The 24,459-nt window shown below is 35.7% G+C and overlaps 1 protein-coding gene across 1 annotated transcript; it reads right to left on the minus strand.

The window, feature by feature from the left end:
- Positions 1 to 1,654: 1,654 nt before the first annotated feature.
- On the minus strand, positions 1,655 to 23,254 carry LOC149828302 (transcription initiation factor IIE subunit beta-like). The gene is made up of 5 exons (XM_090016812.1): positions 23,105 to 23,254; positions 18,126 to 18,445; positions 3,952 to 4,083; positions 3,110 to 3,226; positions 1,655 to 2,322 (listed from the first exon to the last, which is right to left on the minus strand). The coding sequence occupies exons 2-5, from the start codon at positions 18,384 to 18,386 to the stop codon at positions 1,984 to 1,986; spliced, it is 849 nt and encodes a 282-aa protein (XP_089872938.1). The 5' UTR covers positions 18,387 to 18,445; positions 23,105 to 23,254; the 3' UTR covers positions 1,655 to 1,983.
- Between the last annotated feature and the right edge of the window lie 1,205 nt (positions 23,255 to 24,459).

The following is a 24,459-nucleotide window of genomic DNA, read 5'->3' on the forward strand; positions in this document are numbered from 1 at the left end:
AACAGTGAAAACATTTGACCAACTTAAGTTATGACATTCAAATAACATATCACCATTTGGTATCATATGAAAAGAAGCACCTAAGTAAAGAAGCCAAAGAGATTTACCGGAATCGGAGAAACCGAAGAGACCGTAGCTCCACTGAATGAGGATGCTTTTTTGAGTAGAAATTAAATAGCCTCCACTAATTGTGGCAAGAACATGTTTTCAATAAATGGATCACTTGATTCTTATTCTCATGTGGTTTCTTCAATTTAAAATAATATGTTTTTACGCGTTTCGGTTCACGACAATGGTAATAAATAACTTTTCTTTTTCATACTCATTGTCTTTCTTCTCATCATTTGGCCTTCTATAGTGTGGTGGTTTATAGGTATGAATATAGTTTTCTAGTCTAGATATGACTAGAACCAAGTCATCATCACTCTTAAAAGCGCTTTTTAAGTCTATTATCCTCCATACTTAATTCTTTTATAGTGTCTTTTATTGAAGAAATTTTTCCTCGATAAAGAAGAGCGAATTTTGTGAATTCAAATTTCGATCGCAACTCATTAATAAATTGGTAAAATACTACACGTCTATTTGATTTTGGCGGAGTTCTATGTCTTCCGGACAATGCCACTTTGGTTAAAAAACAATAAATTCTCATATAGTTCGGACAAACCATTATAATATTCTCTAATGATTTTGTCTCCTTCAACCATATTTTGTATTTTATCTTGCAAGTTGCACACATGTGCAATATCCTAATTGAATACATTCTCTTAAGATAATCTCATGTATTGTTTGCATGTTTGAATTTAACAAGAGTTGAATACTTCTTAATGTCGACATTACTAATGAGCTAAGACATAATCATAACATATCACATACTTCATTCTTTTTACTTCTTCTCATAAGTGGTCATTGTCTTATTTTTCTCAACCACCGTAAGAGGTACCTCTTTCTCACTTTCTACTTTGATAAGGATTAGTTTGGGTTTCGGATCGGTCTCATCCACTAATCCTCACACACACTTCCCAATGTACTACAAACAATTTCAGCTTGATCACCAAGCTCTGATACCATGTAAGAAAATGAGAACCTCTAACAATGTACTCCAAGTTACCGAAATAGATACCTAAAAGAGCTATAATAAGATCCACGAAAGCACCAAGATTAACACACAAAAAACCATAAATAGGCTCACACATAAAACCCACTCAATGAACACATAAGAAACACTCACAAATAAAAAAATATTGTTTTATTCAAATGAAATCCATGCAAGAAGCATTATATAAGTGAGAGGGCTTCATCCCTTTATATACACATTCCAAAGAGCCTCTAAAGAGACATTGAGAGAGGCCCAACGGCTCTAAATAGAGCTGTTGGACCCTCCCAACGTCTTTTAAGTTTCACTAGTCAACCCTTGTTGACTAGTTGTAGAAGTATGGCAACAACCATCTCATTCATTTTTTTCTTAATACAGACACATTTGCTTTCTTAATAGTGGACATGGCCCGACTTTAGACATGGCAGGATGTAAGTGTTGGCTTGACATTTAAAATCTATAGTCACCATGTCACTACTATGTCTCTTTCTGCCCCTCATCTTCACACACATGCATACATAATAATATAGCAAATCTTACACGAATAAAAAAAGCCAGGAATTTGCAAAATGTTTTGTATATGACAATCAAGTGAGACTATACAATAGCTATATTACACACATGGGGAAGATGGATCCATCTATACAGAATCATCATAACCACGAAGAACAAGGACACAGAAAACCAATCCCACATGGGGGAGTTAATACTTGATGATGATGATGATGATGGTGACCCCTTTGTATGATTATTAAAGTATGAGCTCAAGTAAATATGATTGAAAAATAGTGCACCTTAAATGGACCAACTATTGTGCTGCAGTACATCAATCTCAGCAAAAAAATTTGAAACTCACCTGATAATCGAGATGATCATCGTGCCTGTGATTCTCATGAACCGGGAACATTAAAATTAAAGAGCTCTGGAAGATGGGCATTGGTCAGTTTGGTCCTCTTGTTAAACTCCCGCTTCTTCTGCTTTGGTTTAGGCTTGATTCCCTGCACCTGCGCCACTTCCTTTCTTTTGGCAGTGTTGGTTGCTGGTTTCATCCCATTCTTCTGCAGGTCCTTCTCTATGTCAACCATGTCTCTAGGCAATTCAATCCCTCTGAAAAGCTGCTTGAGGTCATCATCTACCTTGATTACTGCCCTTGGATCATTTGGATACACAATATCCTCCTGAGAGTCCAAGTTTGAGAGCAACCAAACTTCGCTGGCTGTTTTAAGATCCTGAAAGTGATCTCTGGACTGTTAGTGGAAAAGAATATACCACACACACAAACACACATGCACGCTCTCATGCACACACATAAAAGAATGAAAATATTAGCCCTCTCTCACACACACATGTATGCTCTCGTGCACACATAAAAGTAATGAAAATCTCTTGGCTCTGTTGGAAAGCCTTGAATTGAAGGTGCACTGCAGTTTCCCCAACACCGTCTGTGTTCTGGGAGCAACAAGTTGTGGTTTCCCCGACATCCTGGGTAGTTCGGGAAAATGTGGTTTTGCCAAAATAATCCATTGGGGATGGAGTTGCCATTGCCAACACCACATTTCAACAACATTTGCAAGAGGATTTTCTTGGCAATTCCATCTCCAACACCACATTTTAGCAACAACATATTTGGGAGACACCAAATTTTGGTAACAGATGGAAACAGTGTTCCCATCCAAATGGAACGCTCCTAAACGGAGCAGCAAACTGAACAGTTTCTCATAAAAAATTTTATGAACTTCAGAAAACTCTACATCATACGAGTTTCCCTAAAAAACTTATTATAACTTTCACAAACTTGAAATTCATGCAATTCCATAAAGAATTGTATATCAAGTGATAGGCAGCAGGAGAATGAATAAAATTCAATTCTGCAACTTTTGACTCATCAAAGGCAACACCAAATTGTATGATAGATGATAATGAGAGGATCTGAAACCATCCAAATTCCAAGCAAAAGGACAATACAACTGTGCCCAGCATGCAACTGAAAGCACTTTAAAACCAATAATCACGTACCTGCAAATCCTCCATAACAGATGGGTATGCATCCTTGAGGTCAATGACTGCAATTCCCTCTGGAGCTTTACGTATAAGAACCAGAAGTTCTTGTTTGCTCTTTATGTTATGTTTTGACTGCATATCAAAGAAACCAGATAAATCTGGTGTTTTAGCCGTGCATTAGAAAAAAAGGACAAACTTAGTATAAGAATTATGAAAGTATAAATTTTATGGCAAGATAGAAATTATATATTCTGAACTTATATTGTCCTGGAGCAGGCACGATTTTTTACAATATGCTCCAGCCGATCAGGCGCAAAATACAACTGCCACAGTATGCATAAGCATCCATGGCCAGAACATCATCAATTTTTTTTCTTGAATAAAAATATTTTTAACAGCAACAAAGCATTAGAAAACAAATTTTTAAGTTGACATTTAAAAACAAAATAAAAGATTTCTTCTTTCTGTGGTATTTCCAAAAAAGTCCATGTTTTCAATATGTTCTATTAACTGATGTTTTTACAATCTTAATTTGTGAAATTAAGCCTTGAATTTCACTCCTAGGTTTTGTTGCTGTTGTCCAGCAAAATGCTTGGCTGCTACAGCCACAGAAGTCTTTTGGCGTCACACCTTACCCCAACCCAAAAGTCTCCAAAGAGGGCATTGCCTCTTCCTTAACTTCAACAACGGCACAAGATTTTACAGGAAAGAATCCTATTGTAAAATTTTAGAAGATGAAGACACGTTCCAGCCCCCAATATCTTCTACATATTTTTATGTACACAGATTCCAGAAACTGCAAGATGAACCACAATTAGCAAACCATATATCATTAAATGACTGCAAAATAAATGTACCTTGTAAGAAAAGCACCTCCCATCATACTTCACTTTGATATTCTTCCTTAAACTGTCAAAGACAGTCTTGTTTGCATTGATATCAACATAACAGGCCTCATTGATTTGCTCTGGCGTGAGGGTTTGCCTTGTCTACACAAATATGGAAAAAGAAAGGGGGAGAATTCAGTCACCACTTAGGAAGTAATCTAGCATAGACATCCAACCACTTGCAAACTAATTTAAAGAATGCAAACTTTAGGCAAAAAAACAGAACCTTTAACCAGTCTCCTTCCAAGCTCTCTCTCTCTCTCAACATTATATATATAAGACCACTAGAATATGAGAACTAGATTGTGAATTCAGGGTTTTTTTTTCTTAAATTTGACTGTACGGATATCTACATGCATGGTTTTAAAGGGACCAGCTCTTGAATAATCCAATTGCGATGCAAAAGCAGGATTTTTCAAGGCTTGAAAATCGATGGCTCAGGATTTTCATAAATATTCAAGCATCTAAAAAACTCTTTTTGTAGAAAAAGCATGATCCAACAGCCGATTCCTAGCAAATGGACCATGCTGAACACATCTGCAAGGTCGGATTTGCAAAAAAAAAAACCATCGGAAATGCCTAGTTCACACTCTAGTTCTCATATATATATATATATGAGTCACTAGAATATAAGAACTAGAAATATGGGCATTTCCAATGTTTTTTTTTTGCAAATCAATTATTGGATCGTGTATTTTTTATGAAAAATGTGATTTTTGAGTGCTTGAATATTTATGAAGATTATGAACTGTTGATTTTAAAGCCTGAAAAAAATCCCATTTATGCACCATAATAGGATGATTCAAGAGTTGGTCCTTATAAAGCCAAGCATATAGATCACATCTGTATGGTTAGATTTAAGAGAAAAAAACAAAAAGTCCATGAAAATCACGGTTAACTTGGTAGTTCTCATATTCTAGTGACTCTTTGATATATATAGTCACTAGAATATGAGAACTGGAAATATGAGAACTACAGTGTTAACCGTGATTTTCATTGACTTTTTGTTCTTTTCTCTAGAATCTAACCATACGGATGTGACATACAAGGTTGGTTTTATAAGAACCTGCTCTTGAATCATCCAATGTTGATGCAAAAACAAGATTTTTTTAAGGATTTAAAATCAATGGCTCATAATCATAAATATTTAAGCATTAAAAATCTCATTTTTTTATCAAAAATACACAATCCAATGGTTGATTCCTAGCAAATTCACCATGCCAAGCACATCAGCACGGTTGGATTTGCAAGAAAAAGTGTTGGAAATGCCCATATTTCTAGTTCTCATATTTCAATTCTCATAGTCTAGCGACTATATATATATATATATATATATATATATATATATATATATATATATTGATGCAGAGCAGGTCCGGGACATCCACGAGCACAAAGAGTACAGGCCGGGACGCCCCAGATCCAGCAACACTCAGGAGTGATCCCAGGTCCGGGAACCGGACCCGAGACCCAGACCCGGCTGAAGCCTTTAAAAGACCCTCCTAAGGTTGTGTGTGCAGCATAGGATTTTGAAGAATAGCAGCCGTCATTTGGTTTTCTTTTTTTATTGAGACGATTTCCCCTTTCTTCTTATTTCCTTCATGCAGATTTTCTCTTTTGGCATTTATTCTTTTTTGTCATTATGTCCATGCTGGTTATGTTTTCCCCTATTGTTATTGCCTTCAGCTGTCAATTGATTAGTTAAAAGAAATAAAGCAGTCAGCGTATATCCCACGGTAACTTTTCTTTTCTTTTTTATTCATATTACATGTGCATGGCACGACTGGAGAAGTTGTGGTTCTGTGTCATTATTGTCGTTTGTGCCTTGAAGAAACAACCAACGTCAGCACTCGTTAGCAGCACAGTGCTCGGTTCCGCCTTTGCACCAACGACCATCAGCGCCAGGCCTGTTACGCGGGCGATTGCTCCTGTCGCTGCATCGAGACGCAACAGTGAGGGCACCCGTTATCGTGAGCATCGCAACCTCGCTGCATCAAAGTGGTATCAGAGCACAGCTCCTCCTCCTTGGTCAACGACATGACGCAAGAAGCGAGGAACAGTCCTACGAGCGGAAAGGTGCGAGAGAAGATCGTGAAGCGGATACTCGACATGGTGACGGAGATGCAGGAAGATATGTTACGCCTAGAAAAGGAGGTAGCCGGTTTGTCGAAGCGTATGGATGGATGCGAAGAACGGCTCGAGGCCATCGAGTTGTCCAGGAAGACGCACGCAACGTCCATGCTGAAAACGAGTGGTGGATTAGGCATCGATGTTGTTGGTCTTGAGGATGTAAGAGCAGCCGATCCAGTCCGGCCAACCTTCCACCGACCTGTCGTGCAACTGGATGGCGTCAAAGTGAGCCTGCACAGGGATGTTGGTCCACCTGTCCTTCTAAGACCGATAGTCTCTGTGTCGGCTGGTCAGCCTCCATTTTTGACACTGAATCCCACTGATGATGGTCGCCTCCCAAAGGGGACGATCGGCGATGGGACCTCTGTCGTTGGTCCGAGTTGTCCGACGGATCATCACTTGGAGGTTGACGCTCATGTTGGAGGTGCTAATGACATTGCTTTTGCTCACCCTAACAAACAGCTCGGTATAATCACCTGCGGGGATGACAAGATTATCAAGGTGTGGGAAGCAGCTACTGGTGCTAAACAGTTTACATTTGAGGGTCATGAAGCTCCTGTTTATTCAGTATGTCCTCATGATAAGGACCGTGTTCAGTTTACCTTGTCCAGTGCTCTTGATAGGGAGATCAAGGCATGGTTGTATGACAACATGGGTTCTAGAATTGATCATGATGCACCTGGTCGCTAGTATACCACAATAGCCTACAGTGTTTTTGGGAACAAGATCCTGAACGGGGATTTCTCTATGGACGATGAGCAGAGCCACTATGCATCCGGGGCAGATATAGTGAAGTTTTCAGAAGGTAGAAGGTGGTTCAGTTTTTGGTAAGTATGCTTGTATTGTTGGTATTCTAGCCAAAGCCTTAAGACCGCGTGCTGGAGGGACAGAAATTCAGCTTGTGCTTCTATGGGGTGCCATAGCAGATGGTATAAACGGTCAATTTCAAAACCAATCTACAGGCTTTAATTTGGAATTGTCCAGGAATATCGATACATGTTGCCTATCATCAATGTGTCTGATTTATATGCATACCGTGGTGACAACAAGTCGTCAGAGCCGACTTCTTCCCAACCAGAGGAGAATGATGCAGAGCAGGTCCGGGACATCCACTAGCACAGAGAGTACAGACCGAGACGCCCCAGATCCAGCAACACTCAGGAGTGGTCTCGGGTCCAGGAACCGGACCCGAGACCCAGACCCGAATGAAGCCTTTAAAAGACCCTCCAAGGGTTGCGTGCACAGCTGAGGATTTTGAAGAATAGTCGCCGTCATTTGGTTTTCTTTTTTTACTGAGTCTTTTTTTTTCAGTCGATTTCCCCTTTCTTCTTATTTCCTTCCTGCAGATTTTCCCTTTTGTCATTTATTCTTTTTTGTCATTACGTCCATGCTGGTTCTGTTTTTCCCTATTGTTATTGCCTTCGGTTGTCAATTGATTAGTTAAAAGAAATAAAGCAGTCAGCGTGTATCCCACGGTAACTTTTCTTTTCTTTTTTATTCATATTACCTGTGCATCGCACAACTGGAGAAATCGTGGTTCTGTGTCATTATTGTCATTTGTGCCTTGAAGAAACAGCCAATGTCGGCACTCGTTAGCAGCACAGTGCTCGATTCCGCCTTTGCACCAATGACCATCAGCGTCAGGCCTGTTACGCGGGCGATTGCTCCTGTCGCTGCATCGAGACGCAACAATGAGGGCACCCATTATCGTGAGCATCGCACCCTCGCTGCATCATATATATATATATATATATATATATATATATATATATATATATATATATATATATATATATCCAAGAGTACCTACTCCCACCTACAAGAAATCATTGTTGTAGGTTGCATTTTCTCAGACCTTATAAATGTACTTAACATAGTTTATTTGATAGAAATCATGTTTTGGATTATGTTTTTTCGACATCAAAATAAGTTTTTTTAAGTCATGAAATTTTGGTACATTGTAAACCATTGATTTTTTAATACATTAAAAAACCTACATGTATGACATATTCACATGATCCAAAACTTTTTTTTCACTAAATAATTATTGTAGTTCATATCTATAGGGTCTGATCAATGAAAAAAGCACTCAAATTTTGAATGGGGTAGGGCTTAATGATACGTGCTTAATGGGTTTTCTGCTCTTCCGGTGTTTTTTCACAATTCTAACCAGAGTTACCGGAAGCGCCTATAGATTAGGGGAAGCGCAAAACGTGCGGGGAAGCGCACGATTCAATTGGGAAGTGTGTTTCCCTTTAAAGGGAAGCGTGTTTCCCTTTAAAGGGAAATGGTCATCGAGTGAGCGAGTATTTAAATTTTTTTTAAAATTGATGGACAAGTTTGCCCTTTTTTAACCTTTTTTACCAAAAAATTAAAGAGAAAAAATTTTCTTAATAAGGGCAAAATGGGGATTTTTGAAAACTCGTGAATAAACAAGAGAAGGCCGAGGGTTTTTCTTCTTTTTCACCGAGCAGTCTGTCGTCCGACTCCTCCCTCTCTCTCTCAAGTTTTCGGCCACCGATCGATGACCTCCACGACTTTCGACGACCTTCACCGACGTCCTCTACCAACCGACGATGAGGATGTTTAGGTATGCCCCTTTTTCCTTTCTCTATGACTCTCCTCTCACTCTCTCTATCTCTCCATCTCTTCTCTCACTCACTGTCACTCTCTCTCGCACCCACTCAGCCCAGCGGGGAAATGATTTTTTTTGGTCGCTCTCTCGCACCCACTTAGGCTGGGCCATTAACAATTTGTTTTTTGGGGGGGATCCCGATTTCTAGGGTTTCACTCTTTTTTTTTTTTTTGCAATCCCTGTTCATTTTTGCTCCTTGATATTGTTGATTTTTTTGTTGGAATTTGAGAGAAGGATTGTGGTGAGGAAAATATATCTTTTTTGTGATTTTTTGTGGATTTTTTATTTGATTCATTGTGAGGAAGTGTTTTCTTTGGTTTGTGTTCTGTTTTGGGATTGTTTAGGGTTTTTGCGCAGAATTGAATTGGTAATTAATTTAGATTCTAGATGCCATGATTTTTTATTAACTTGCTTTTCTTTTTTTTGTTGCTTTCTTTGCCTTTGTTTATGATTGTAAGTTCTGGAGTTACATTGTGTATCTGCATTGAATCTCCTTATTCCTTTTCTATATGCGTTTCAGCTTTTTCACATTGGGTGCTTTATGGTTTTGAAATGTTGAAGATCATACAATGCGTGATGTTAGGATGCACCGTTTCTTATCCAAATTTGACATAGGCATGGCTTCTTATCTTCAAGAAATATATGTAGAGGTGGACTTATGAGATGTATAGGCTGTTCAACTCTCTTGATAACTTAAGGTCACCACATGGTTCATGAAGTCAAGACTGTTAGAGTGCTTGCACATGGAAGTTCATCGCTGAATTTGTGCAGCTACAGTTCTGTCTCATTGGAGTTTCTGTTTGTGTTTTTTGGTTCGTGGATGCCTCTCATTAGATGGTAGCATGTTTAGGTTTCCCTTGTCTAGGAAACTGAGTAGGTTATTGTTCATTACTGTAGGATGTAACATGCTTCATGTGCACACTGCATACACTACTTGCCATTTTGCTTGCAATTACATACCTCTATCCCTGTCATTGTAAATTACCCATGTTGCATTTAAAAGAAAATTACTTGGCTTTTTTCAAAATCCTCATCAACCTGGCTTTAATGTTCAACAACGCAATGATGAGTTTAGTTGTTTTACCTTTTGACTTTTTTTGGTTGAATTTGCCCTAAAAACCCAATTTTAATTATTTAACTTATATTCTTGTACAAGCTTTGAGGAATTGTTTGGGATTGAAAAATGATTATATGGAAGTTGACAGTCATAAATTTCAGTATTCACTCTTAAAACCATGATATGGCACTTGAAATTATTTTGTACCATCATGCGTGGATGAGGAATTGCATGTATCCTCAGATAAATAAATAAAATAAGAAATACATGTTCTCTAAGGCTCACTAAAAACTTGATAGTTGAAGAGTATATGTGCCTGTCATGGTTGGTTTATGACTCTAGTTGCTGTTTGTTTTCCATTTATCTGCTGTTTTTTTTGTAGCTTGCATTAATGCAAAATATATATTTTTTGTTTTAGTAATTGGTAGATTATAAGAGTAATGATTTGTGTTCTTCACTCTCCATCCTTTGCTGTTAGTAATAGCTTTTTTAAAGTGTTTTAGATTGATGCATATACTTTTATGATGCAGGTATATTTGCTTGTTCTTTGTTTCCCTAATGACCATCACAAACTACGATCTCGACAATTATGACGATTCTTTTTGCAATTTGGAGCATGCATCGTCTAGTGCAGCTGGGAATGACAATGCCAGAAAGGATAAGGGGTCTGATTGTCCATATCAGTTTGTGGAAGAAAAATAAAATTGTTTTGATGAGGAAGATGAAGAAGAATATGACTTAGATAAGTACTATGATGAAGATGACCCAGAAGTAGAACCACCTAGCATACATAAAACAGCAGTGTTATCGCATTATGTATTGAAACAAAAGAAAAGTGGGCAAGAAAAGCAAGGTAGAACTCAGGTTTTTATGTGCAGGCACTGCAAAAATATTTATCATGGGTCATATACTCAAGTTTTTGCACATCTCATGAGAGCTCCAAAGGGACAAAGTGTTGGGATTGCCTTTTGTTCTATAGTTGCAAAAAATGCAGAGTTGACAAAAAAAATTAAGAAGCAAGTTTGACGAGTGAAACTTTCATCAAACACATTTGAGTTGAAAAGAACAAGAATTGATAAACTGAAGCCTAGTAGTATAACTACATCTTCTTTTACCTCCAGTGAAAGCCAAAACACATTTGATATTCGCGATACCTTTAAAAAGGTAGAAAGAGACGATGTAGATCATAAAATTATTAGGTTTTTTTATGCAAATGACATACCTTTTAATGTTCTTCGATCACCGTATTGAGAAAAGATAATATCAGCAGCTAATAAAGTGCCTAGATATAAACCTCCATCATATAAAAAAGCTCGAACAACGTTGCTTAACAGTGAGAAATAGTATATTTGCAGAGAGGAGTGAATTTCGAGAAAAGGTTGAGGAGTTTGGAGTTTTCATTGTCTCGGATGGTTGGACAAACATAAAGAACAAACACCTGATAAATATACTTGCATCAAATTGTTTTGGCTCGATGTTCTTATATACGAGGGACTTTTCTAATGTGCAACAGTCGGCTGCAAATATTGTCGAGTTTTTAAATATTTGATTTAAAATTGTAGGACCTTATAATGTAATGCAAGTGATTACAGAAAATGCAGCAAATTGCAAGTTAGCTGGTGAAGAATTGAAACAAACATATAAGTATATTTTTTGATTACCTTGTGTTGCGCACACCTTTAATTTGATCTTTAAAGATTTGGCACATGAGTTTTATTAGTTGGGAGACATATTTGCAAAGTAAAGAAATTGTGAAATATATCACCAATCATTCAAAAGCATTAGTAATCTTTAGAAGTAATGAAAAATTGGAGCTAATAAATATTGCAAAACCAAGGTTTGTTTCACATTATACTACTCTAAAGCACTTGCTTTATGTGAGGGAGAGATTGAGGCTTACAGTTATATCATATAGATTGAGTGAGTGGAAGCAATCATGCACTGATGAGACTATAAAAATGAGGGTCGTTACGAAAAAAACAACTGTTATTAATGAAGAATATTGGGATTATGTTCGTTTAGCATTAATGATCAAATTTTGTGATCAGGATGACCCTATAATTGATGAAATATATGAATGAATGAACATGTTGAGAAAAATCAAAAACAATCTAAAAGGACAACCAGATTTGTATGAAAAGATTCATAAAATTGTCTCAAATAAATGGGATAAAATGAATGTGTTCCTCTATAGTCCAAGCCCACATGCTTACTCCAAAATATAACGAGTCAGAGTATCTCAAGATCCTAACACCAGGAGGGGTCAAACAAGTTTCTCCTGGTAAAAATTTTATTTTATCTATTTAATAAAGTTTAATGATTTAATTATTTTATTATTTCATTTGCATTTTCTTGTTATAGTTAAACAAAATTTTTTTTCTGCAGAAAAAAGACAATGATATCTTAGATGGTGCAATGCTCGCGCTTGAAGTCATGCCTGCTGGAAATGAAGAACTTTATATACTTTATAGGTCACAACTTGTGGCTTTTGCATCAAGAAGTGAAATATTTAGCCGAAATGCAGCAAAAATAGATGCATTGAATCATACAATGACGGTTCTTAATTGGTGGCATTTTTATGGTGGTGATACACCCGAATCAAGAGCATTAACCATTAAGGTTTTATCTCAACCTATTAACACATCTTTGTAGAAAGAGTGCGGAGCACCTATAGCTACATTCATAATGTTAAAAAAAACAGGTTCAATAAAGATCGTGTTGACACCTTGGTGTATATTCATTCGAATCTTTGATTGATTGACAGGTATAATTAAAGTGTTTTCTTTTGTTTTGATATATTGTAAAATATTTATCTATCATTGATTATTTATTAGCATTCATATTTTATATTTTTGTTATAAAAAGGTGCAATAATTGCTATAAAGAAGGACCTAGTCGAAAATGGGATATCAATTCGAAACTTCCTATTGTAGAAGAAAATATGTTGAGATTAGCATACATGCGTTGGAGAGATTTGGATGATAGCGCACAACAATCAAGCACTATTTCCAAATCCAAAACCAAAACCAAAGATGCACAGCCAAAAACTTCATTGCCTCCGATAATCATACATACAAATGAGGTTGAAGAGGATACAAGTCAATCCAACAAAGCTAGTAGACCTAGTGCAGATATACAAGAGCGACCATCAGTTTCCCAAGGTTGGATTGATTGTTTCTTTAGCAGGAGACCTAGGCAAGGTATGCGTTATGCATCTTGTGTTTTTTATTTTACTTTATTCTATATATGTATTTTTTATATTTTAGATTAAGGTTTTTGAGCATTTTTATTTTTTAACATATTAATTATAGAAAATGAAGGAAGGAATAGAAGACATGGTCGTGGAAGATAAGGATGACGTGATGATGCAGAAAGTTCTTCAGGATCTATTAGTGACCTGAGGGGGAAGAGAAAGATGGCAGATTATCGATTGTTAATAATGAAATAAACTCTTGAATTCTTAATGATTTTTTTGATGATGTAGTTGGAGTAGTCCAACTTAAAAACTTTTATGTTATTTTTTTTTGTCATGGTCTTGTAATATTTTGTTGGTTTGATTTCGGTGATATGTATTTTTGTTTTGAAGCTTGCATGATGAAGTGGAGTAGTGGATTATGCTAATTTTAAGTTTAAAGTTTAGAACTTTATAGCTTATAGTTTATACTTTAATTCAACTTTGAAATGCATTAAATTAAATTATGTTTTTACTTTTTTAGTGCTTAAATGTGTAATTTGTTTTGTGCACTTAAAAATTTAACCATATCTCTATGTAATCTTTGAGTTTATTGATTTCTCATTTTCTATGTTGCAGAGATCACAAGATTCAAAACATCAAATAACAAGTCATTTGATTCTTTCGTTGAAAAATGTATAGTTCTTAATCAAAATTATTAGTTTTCTTAATGCATTATTTATTAAATGCTTGCATGCATTTGTTAAATGGTTGCAACAGGAATGTGAATTATGATTTTTTCTTGATGTATTATTTATTAAATGCTTGAAAGTTGCAACATGATGCATTTGTTAAATAATTGCAACCAGAATATGAAATTATGAATTATAGATCTTTTTATGTATTATTTATTAAATGCTTGCAACATGAATATGAAATTATGAAATCTAAATTTTACTTCATTTATTATTTAATAAATGATTGCAACAAATATATTTGTCAAATGGTTGCACTTTGCATATATGATTCAGTTTTTAGATACTCATGTTTTATTTTGTCAATAATAACATAAATCTTATTTTTTGATAAATTAAAAACATATAATTACATTTTCGCTTCCCTTTCGATTCCTATTCGCTTTCCTTATGCTTTCCACTCGAATCCTAGGTTGCTTCCAAGACGATTCTTGGGTCGCTTCTAAGTCGTTCCACGCTTCCCGCTTCCTAAAATTTTGAAAGTGCCTTGCATCCCGCTTCCGCTTTCTCGACTAGCAACTCTGATTCTAACCCAATAAATGTATTGGACATGGTTGATTTACAAGGAATTCACACTTGGATCATGTGTTTTCGATGAAAAAAATGATATTTGGAGCCTCAAAATTTTATAAAGTTTTTGGACTGTTGGTTTTTCGAACTTATAAAAACCCACCCATGTGTCGGAATCCAACACTTCAAGAGCTGATCCCTATAAAATCAAGTACATAGATCACATCTGTACTATCAGAATTTAAAAATAAAACAAAAAAAAATCATTAAGCACGTATCATTAAGCACCTACCCTTCACTATATATATATATAGAGAGAGAGAGAGAAAGAGTGTAATGCGCTCCTTTTGCCCCATTTTCTCGTCCTGCCCCGTTAGGCCACTTCAAAAATCATAGTTTTTGGAATTTTTTTCTCATATCTAACACCATAGATGTGATGTACCAGTTTTGTTTAGTGAGAACCGGCTTTTGGATCACCAGAATCTTATCTGTATGGAGGTTTTTTAGGTGATCCAAAATCGATGGCTATAAGATAACAAATTTTCCAAGCTCAAAAATACATTTTTCCATTGAAAAAACATGATTCAAGAGTCAATTCCCACTAAATTGAGCATGCTAAACACATCAACCGGTTCAAATCTATCATAAAACATTTCAAATTATGAGGCCTAACGGGACAGAACGAGAAAAGAGGGCCTAATATGTTCAATTTTCATATATATATATATATATATATAGAGAGAGAGAGAGAGAGAGATAACTGTAAAAGTGGACGGGTGAAAATTCGAAAGCCAGACGTGGGGGCACATAGATTTTGTGCAAAAAAAGACCCATTAGAGCGGTTGTGGACAGTCGCTAATGGTCAAATTTCTGCTGAGACCTTTGGCGGTGGTCACGAGCGCCACTAAAGGACAATTTTTCAATGAAATAACGATCGCCGCTGATCAAGCGCGCGATCAACGGCGGGTGCACACTCGACCCGACAGTGGACAATTTTCTCGTCCACTGTTACGGGTTGCTCTCTCTCTCTCTTTATATATAACCGTCCAACCAAAGGAATGTACAAAGTACAAACCAGAGTTACCAGAAGCACCCATAGGGCTTTGGAAGAGCGCTTCCTCGGAACGTGCTTCAGAAGCCCGAAACACGGAGCTTCCAAAACGCATAGGGAAGCACAACTTTAAAATGGAAAGAACGCTTCTTCAATATTGGGAAGCAAGCTTCCCATTTATGAGAAGCACGCTCCCCAATATTGCAAAGTGAGTTATCATTTAAGGGAAGCAAGTTTCATGATTTTTTTAGGTTTGGACAATTGTACCCTTATTAAACTGTATTTTACCAAAAAACAAAAGAAACTGTATTTTTTTAAACGGTAAAATGGTCATTTTTCAAAAATTCATGAAAAAAACCCAAATCGAGTAGGGTTTTGGTTGTTTCATTCGAACAAAACTCTCTCTCTCTCTTTCTCGGCAACCTCCACCGACCACTGACCTCTGATGATGGGCCTCTTCAGGTATGCATACTCTCTCTCTCTCTCTCTCTCTCTCTCTCTCTCTCTCTCTCTCTCTCTCTCTCTCTCTCTCTCTCTCTCTGTTTGTACTTTGTATTGATTGAGATTTATTCTGTTTTAGTCTCTTCCACGTGGCAATTATATCATGTCTAAGTTATTGATGCAAGTAGTTTTCTTCTACTTTACTAAAATCTTTGAGTGTAATATTTTGATTTGAGCATGTTATGCTTCTATAGCATGTTGGCAATCCATTGTAAATGAGCAAACATATTGTTCTACTATAAGACAAATTTTCTTGAAGCTGGATATTATTTGAGCATGGAAAATGTTTGTCATTTTAGCTCAACGATGTTTAATGAAAAAAAAGTTTAGCAACTAATCAGCCTTTGGATGAATGTTGTAGAAGCTATCATGCACCTCTAGATCCGATTGTGCACAAACTAGTCCAGGTTTGTTTGGTTGTGCACAACTTTGTGCTCTAGATCTTGAGTAGATGCGTTTATTTTCTCCTAAGTCGCTTCCCTTTATGCTTCCTTTTCGATTCCTAGGTCACTTTTGGTTCGCTTCCCTTCTCACTTCTGGTTTATTTCTCTTCTCGCTTTCGAGACGATTCCCAAATCTTGCGCTTCCCGCTTCATAAAATTTTAGAAGTGCCTCGTTTCACACTCCCGCTTCCCACTCCCGCTTCCTCGATTAGCAACTATGGTACAAACCATCCAAACTACTTTTAAAAATCATATTTAAAAGCATTTTTTGGCAAATCCGACCATGCGGATGTCATCTTCATGATAAAAAACTTATGCATAGATTGGATTTTTATGATCTAGAAGACTTCAAATTTTTCTAACCGTTGATTTTTAACACATTACAAAATCCTAAGTACACATCAAAAAAATTGCTATAAGAGCTGGTTCTTAGGTTTTTTACCATGGAGATCACATATGTATGGTCATATTTGCCAAAAAACACTTTAAAAATCGTTTTTCAAAAGTGGTTTGGATGGTTTGTGCCTTCCTTTGGTTGGTGTATATATATGTATAGGGGAATGAAAACATACCAAACCTACCCACTAAAAAACATTTTATTGGATTTTTTGTGTTTTTTCGAAATTCTGACCTTACAGATGTGAGTTATGTGCTTGTTTTTATAGGAATCAGTTCTTGGAGCATTTTATTACAATGCATGGATATGTTTTTATAAGGTTTCAAAAATCAACGGTCTAAAATTTTTATAAATTTTTTAGGCTCCAAATACCATTTTTCCATCCAAAATGCGTGATCCACGTGTCAATTTCTAGTAAATCAATCATGCTGAACACATCTGTAAGGTCAGAATTTAAAAAAAAACACCTAAAATCAGATAAAATATTTCTTAGTGGGTAGGTTTTCATTCCTATATATATATATATATATATATATATATAGAGAGAGAGAGAGAGAGAGAGAATGCATTGTGGTTCTAAACCACAATGACATGTGATGGTTAGATGCTGATTGTCAAAAAATAGCCCAAAACATCATCTTCGAGTACACAACACATGAAAATAGCAAATAAAACATGCTAAACAAGATATTTATTTATTAGATAGAAACTAACATTAGCTTTCAGGCTTTAAAAAGCGCTTCAGAAAAGCTAAACTGACCACACTGTCATTTTTGGCTCAGTTATCCACCAACAAGCATTATGATTTTCCAATGTCACATCCAACAGTTCAATATTTCAGGAAAGGACAAGGGCAAACCAGATCAATAAATGCAAGGTTAAGTAAAAAAGGACAATACAAAAGCATTCCTTGAAAATCCAATGGGTCAACCCGTGATTTGTCCTAGTTGACCTGGATCAGCATAAAACCTGTTGCTTTCAGAAGGTTAAAGTTACATATAAACTGACTTTTAGTACCATGCTATCTAGCAGACCTTTTTTATTGCATATTTCCACAAAAGTGATTTTTTATAGTTTATCTACTACAAAAATGTATTTTATCAGGAAATTTTATGTTTAGATGGGTTTCTAAATAAATCTAAAAATCAACGGCCCAACTACACTAGAACTTTATATTTTATAGTAAAAAATTATCAGGTGTTCCCATTGAGATAATTTGATTTAAAGCATGCAGCCCATGATAAACACATCTATAGGTTCAGATTTAGCAAAAAGCACTTGCAACTATGACCTTTTAAATGGGGTAAACTACACAGTATGGTACTCTCTCTCTCTCTCTCTATCTATATATATATATATATATATATATATTGACTACATTGACTTGCCAAGTCAAAACATTAGTCATGAATCATTTGAAATCATTTTAAGATGTCTAAGTTTTATATTCTAGCAGACAGTAAGCAAAAACAAAAATTGCAGTTAACTGATACCTCAAAAAGCAGGTCTATAACACGTTTGATCTGTGCACCAGCTGTGGATTTTCTAATCGCATTGATATACTGAAGCCTTTCAGTATCATTTGAAAATTTGACTGGAACAGGGGATTTCTGTGAAACTGTAGAAGCTGCAGGAATGGCCCTATGAGGCTGCTTTGCCTTTGAAGATGTTGCTTGGGCAGCAATGCCTACAAGGGTTGTCTGGCACTTCTCTTGCTGATTCCTGAATTTATTTAGCTTTTCCTTTAGATCCATAAAGAATATGGACTGGTATATTACAAAGTGGTCTCAGGCAGGCAAAAAGCTCCAACAACCTAAACAAAGAAAGTTAAAAGATGAGTTGCAGTCTGCTGTATACAAGGTGTAAATGTATGAGTTTTGATGCTTACATGTGTACACACACACACACAGGTTTTTGATCAGTCAATTTTGAGTTCTCATCCAGATCTCATGCATTTTCATAATAGAATCTGATCAATTGGTGGTCCAAGTCAGTTATAACGGATCGGATGAGCATTGGCACATCCAAAAAAAAAGAGCACTATATTGGCCAGATTTGGGTTATGAATGTCCATAGAGTCAAAAGCACAACTACTGTAAGCTTCTAAAACCTTGGAAGCTTGCCTCGGAAGTGTGAAACCCCCTCTTCTTTCACACTTGTGAAACTTTATGGTAAGTTCTCTTCTCCCAATATGAAATCAAAGTGGAAATGCACTTTTCATGTTAGAAGAAATGGATTTTCTTTTCCAAAATTAATTATTCTTGTCAAACATACACATGATAAAGTAAAAACATAGGTTTTATCTTTTCCTTTCTTTTCTTTTCTTTTCTTTTCTTTTTTTGTTTTTTGTTACATCCTATTGTCTATTATTGTGTCTTGCTTGCCTTCTCTTATGCTTGCAAAATACTTCAGCCTTTACACATTAAGGCAGTTTTAAAACACTCACTTTGCGCGTCATGTTTCATGCATCTCTTCTTTCATCCACTTCTTACTCTGGTAACTATGGTCCAAAGTTAGTGAAGGTTGGATAGACTCTATGACATTTACAACCTCTAACACATACATGCACATGCATGCATGCACATACACACATATGCAAACTACATCCAGACCATGTAAGTCCAACTCTTGTAAGTGGGCCAAGTTGATGTGCATAAGTGCATTGCATATTTAGGCTACAAAAGGAAAAATAAATAACTGAATTTAGAAAGGAAGTCTATTTGTGTCACAAACACGCACCCATTTCGAATATGTGGTTTATTAAACCAAGGTTGTTAGGCTGACAAGCAGAAAGTGAAGTGACAAGTGAAGCATTTTCAAATTTTTAAAATGCTAGAACTGAGAATTGATTTGGAAGCCAACTAGGAATCCACCTATAAGTACAAATGGAACTAATGGAAACAAATATACATTAATTTTTAACCATTAAAATATATGGTCCGCAATATGCCACTAAACTAAAGTCATAATCCTAAAAATCAAAACCTAAAAACTAAATAGTATTACAATTATAGTACTATATAGCATTATCTTCTGGCTTCTAATGACAAAGTGCAAGCTTGAGGCCTATGTGGTTTCGTTGAATTAAATTTTTTATGAATTTTTGTTTCCCCAATCAAAATAAGAATCATCAAGTGTTTGTTTTACATATATATGTATATATATAGCATTTGCTACCCTTGTGGGTAAGGAACCGCCTAGTCAGAACTTAGAACTCATAAGGGGAGGTTATTTTGACCAAATCTGGCCTCATGAATGTGTTCGCCATAGCCAAATTAGTAGGAATCAACTCTTGAATCATAATTTTTGGACATAAAACATGCTTTTTGAGGTGTGAAAATTTAGTACATTGTAGGCCATTGATTTTTCAGCCCTCATAAAATCTGACATATACGCCAAAAAAATATGATCCAAAGGTCAGTTTCAACTAAACTTAATATGTAGATCACATCTGGAAGGTCAGATGTGCAAAAAACTGAAAAAAATCAAAATATTACATTTTTCCACTAGGGGGTTCCCTACCCACAAGGATGGCAAACATTACCCTATATATATATATATATATATATATATATATATATATATATATATATATATATATATATATATGTGTGTGTGTGTGTGTGTGTGTGTGTGTGTGTGTGTGTGTGTGTGGATGTATTTTACGTAGCTTTTTAGTCAAAGTCCCGATCAGGCACCTTGGCACAGACCTAATGCCTTGGATATAATACCTAGTCAGCAGGTCCTAATCTGCCAACTACTCCATAACTAGCGACTGGTTGTCCCTAGTGACTAGTTGCCAAGTGTCCCCCTTCTCCTTGTTCATTTTGACTTTTTTGAGTAAGCAAGGTTGTAATTTCTTCAGATTTACTGTGGTACAGTTTAAATCTATGTCACAGGGATTCGGCCAGACAGGTGCCGCACCCGCGTCGACGCGACGCGGGTGTGGGTGCGGCACCCGGTGCGGTCAACCCGCCCCTGGGTGCATTGACCGCGCATAGGGTCATTTTGGTCCATTTTTTGGATTTTTTTTAGACAATAGGATGGAACCCCTGGACCCCCCTTCTATATATATTTATATATATATATATATATTTATATATATATATATATATATTTATATATATATATATATATATATATTTTTTTTTTTTTGCCGCACCCCCGCACCCGCACCCATGTGACATAGGTTTAAATCAACCAAAAACACTTACAACTATGATTATGAAGGGTCCTAATGAAAAAGGGTCCTAACACACACACACACACACACACACACAATATTTGGTGTTACTGAAGGCACAGAATTATATGGAAGTATTGAGCTGGAAATCATAAGTTTTAGATTTCTTTTGTAGATTAAATCATATGGATGTGATCAACAAATTTTGTTTAGTGGGAAATGAGTTTTGAATCATGTGATTGCAACACATAAGCAGGTTTTTTAAGGGCATAAAAAATTGACAGTCCATAATGCACTGAAATTTCATGACTCAAAAAATCATATTTTTGGATCAAAATAACATGATCCAAGGTTTGATCCTTAGCAAACAAACCATCCTGAACACATCTATGTGATCGGATTGAGTCGATAAAGCTTGAACCTATGATTTCCAGCCCAATAGCTCCATATAATTTTGTGCCTTCAATAGCACCAAATATTTTATATATATATATATATATATATATATATATATATATATATATATATATATATATATATATATATATATATATATATATATATATATATATATATATATATATATATATATATATATGTTAGTTTTAGTATTTTAATATAATTTTCTGTGTTCCTTAAAAGTTTTTTTTGGATCTCTAGTTAACCAACAAGTTCCACCTAGATGTCGACTAGGCCTTCAAGGGGTATGACACTGGGTGGTTTTGTGTTTGTTTGTAACTCTTGAAAAATTCTTTTAAGTTCAAGGCTTCAAGCTTGACATTAAGCTTCAGCTTAGCCTGATTAGTAAATAAACATGCTTAAATCAAGCTCACGGGCTTCATATGGAGCTGACTTTGCATAGTTTGCAAACTGCAAAGTTAGTTCCATCATTAACTATGGTCCTTAACCTTGATTTTTCAAGTGGTTTAGCCATTTAGCTTTAACATTAAAAACCAATAGCTTTGTGTTGTTTTATTTGGCAAATTTAGTTGGAATTGGCTAGTTCTGTTAGGTACCGTGTGGATGACATGTTAAGAAAACCTGGTTAAATACCTGGTTTCTGAAACATCCTGAGAAACTGGTTTTGTTTTTTGGATGGCGACTATTAACTTGTATATAACCTGGTTACCTGAAAAATGTTGTTTGGGTGACAAAAAAACATGTTTTGCAATTTACTGAATAGATTTGCTTATAACAAACAATTTTTAAATATAAATTAATGATTTCATGAGTAAAACAAATTTACATAAGAACACTCAGTTCATCATGTCATTTGTAGAAATAATCAGTTTCATAGAGCAATAAATATCACTTCCAAATTATTGTGTGTGTGAAGCCAAATTGGATCCAAGAACTATTATGGATTGTAGGGAAAAATTAAAGAAAATAACTCATAGGCAATTAACATATCTCCATAATGCTGCTGAATATCGATATTACAATCTCAAAGGCAACTAACATATTAGTTGCATAAGAACACAGTAGTAGAAAGAATAGCCTTTGGACATGTTGATTTTTGACACAACAAACTTGTTATCTCATGGCACCACAAACTTTGAAATCAGAACCACCTCAACAAAATAATTACCAATATTAAACAGTCGCACCATTTGCTAATATAACTAACTATGAAGATTCTCTTATGTTTACAAAACAAAACATTAGAAAAATTATAAACATTCACAGTCTAAATCATTTGGAGCTTTAAAATTAGTAGGAGAATATGCCATGTGAATGATAGATGACAGCCTATCAAACACAAAAAGCACCACAGCAATGCATTCAGCCATACACAAGTCAGAAAATCTATTCTGCAATTCGACCCAAGTCAGAAAATCTATTCTGAAATTCAACAATCAATGTATCCCTCCATACCATTAATCAGTCACACAAAGCATACATAAAAAATGCCATCTTTGGTAGAGGAGAAAATCCAGGATAACGAACTTAAAAATAACCACAAATAAAACTGATGGTAATCAGATTCAGAGTAAGCCTTTAGATTCAATCATTTCATGATAATTTTAATGCTAAAGCTGCTGCATACATTATTTTTCAAAAATAGCAACAATTACAAAAAAATCTTAAATCACAAGAAGAAGGAACAGTGAGACAACAAAAGCCAGCTCGAAAAGGGGCTGCACGCACAAAGAGAGAAGGACAGCGAAGAAGAAGAAGAAAACGGAAAAGGGAAGGAAGAAGAGGAAGAAGAATGAGGAGGAGGAAGGAGACGAGAGAGGGACAGAGAACAAGAAGAAGGGGAAGGAAAAAGAAGAGAGAGAATCATACCTCGACGGAAAATCACCGCCGATGAGACCCCTGAGAGTCTCTGCCGATAAAGATGCCGGAAACCGGCAGCCGCTCCCAAAGGTCGCCGGAAGAAACCACGGAGGCACTCTTCTAGGGTTGGGGAAGGAGGCAAGGTAAGAGGGTGTTCGGTGTCCACAAGAAAAGGGGGGCAAGTGTAAAACTCAGTTTTTGGTCAAACCGAGTTTTGGACATCATCCAAACCAATATTGTTAAAATCGGTTCACAAGGCGAACCGGTTTCTTAAAAAAAATGAAACAAAAATAAAATCATCGAATCGATCCCTTTTTGCCATCAGATGATTTTATTTGTGAGCCGAGCTGCTGCATCAGCTTGTTTAGCTTAAATGAGTTGAGCCCGTACACAAGGTGTTCGGCTCGGCTCGACTAGGCTCGGCTCAGCTCAAGTAAACTCATATATATTTTCTGTGTGATATATATTTTAAGTGCAATATATAAATTGAATAGTGCAAAGAATATACATATAAAGAGGAATATGCATAAAATATATATATGTAAAATATAAACTATTAAATTTTAAATATAAACTATATATTGTAAGTATTATATATAGTCACTAGAATATAAGAACTAGAAATATGGGCAATTTCAACACTTTTTTTTTTGAAAATCCAACCATCGTGGATGTGCTTGGCATGATGAATCTGCTAGGAATCAATCATTGGGTCATGTATTTCTATAAAAAAAAATGTGATTTTTTTTATGTTTGAATATTTGTAAAGATTATGAACCAGTGATTTAAAGACTTAAAAAAATTGTGTTTATGCATCAAAATCGGAAGAGGGAGTTCTTATAAGACCAAGCATGGATCACATTCGAGAAAACAAAAACAAAAAATCTATAAAAATTGTGGTTTACCCATTAATTCTCATATTTTCAGTTTTTATTCTAGTGACTATATATATATATATATCATGATTTTTTTTTACACGAGCCAGCCCCTCTGTTTATCTCGTCTCATTTACGGATGAGCATAGCTTGGCTTGGCTAAGATCGAGCACGAGCCGAGTCATGGGTGCAGTTTATTGGTAAATAAGCGAAGCCCATGTTTGGTTTGTTCGGCTCATTTATCAGTCTAATTGAAACCCAGTTTTGGCGTCATCCGAACTGTCCTGGTGATGTCAATGCTACACATTATATTAAGAGCTTCAATTAGCATCACATGGATACGGTTGCAAATACGAGAAACTTGGGTTTTTTTAAGCACATATGAAACAAGAAACGAGAAACGAACCAAAAAAATAAATTTAAAAAATAATGGAAAACATTTAACAAAAACAAAAAACTTACCTGACATGAGAAACATGTATCCCACAA

Source organism: Nuphar pumila, chromosome 9 (genome assembly GCF_984573655.1).
Source record: "Nuphar pumila chromosome 9, dmNupPumi1.hap1.1, whole genome shotgun sequence".
Classification (NCBI taxonomy): Eukaryota; Viridiplantae; Streptophyta; class Magnoliopsida; order Nymphaeales; family Nymphaeaceae; genus Nuphar; species Nuphar pumila.

Bases quoted from the DNA above. Each gene is read 5' to 3' on its own strand.
- LOC149828302 (XM_090016812.1), bottom strand. From the start codon at position 18,386: ATGGATCTAAAGGAAAAGCTAAATAAATTCAGGAATCAGCAAGAGAAG. The intron at 4,084-18,125 runs GTATCAGTTAAC...ATATTTGTGTAG, and splicing joins TTATAGACCTGCTTTTTGAG to ACAAGGCAAACCCTCACGCC. The intron at 3,227-3,951 runs GTACATTTATTT...TTTGATATGCAG, and splicing joins GGAGGTGCTTTTCTTACAAG to TCAAAACATAACATAAAGAG.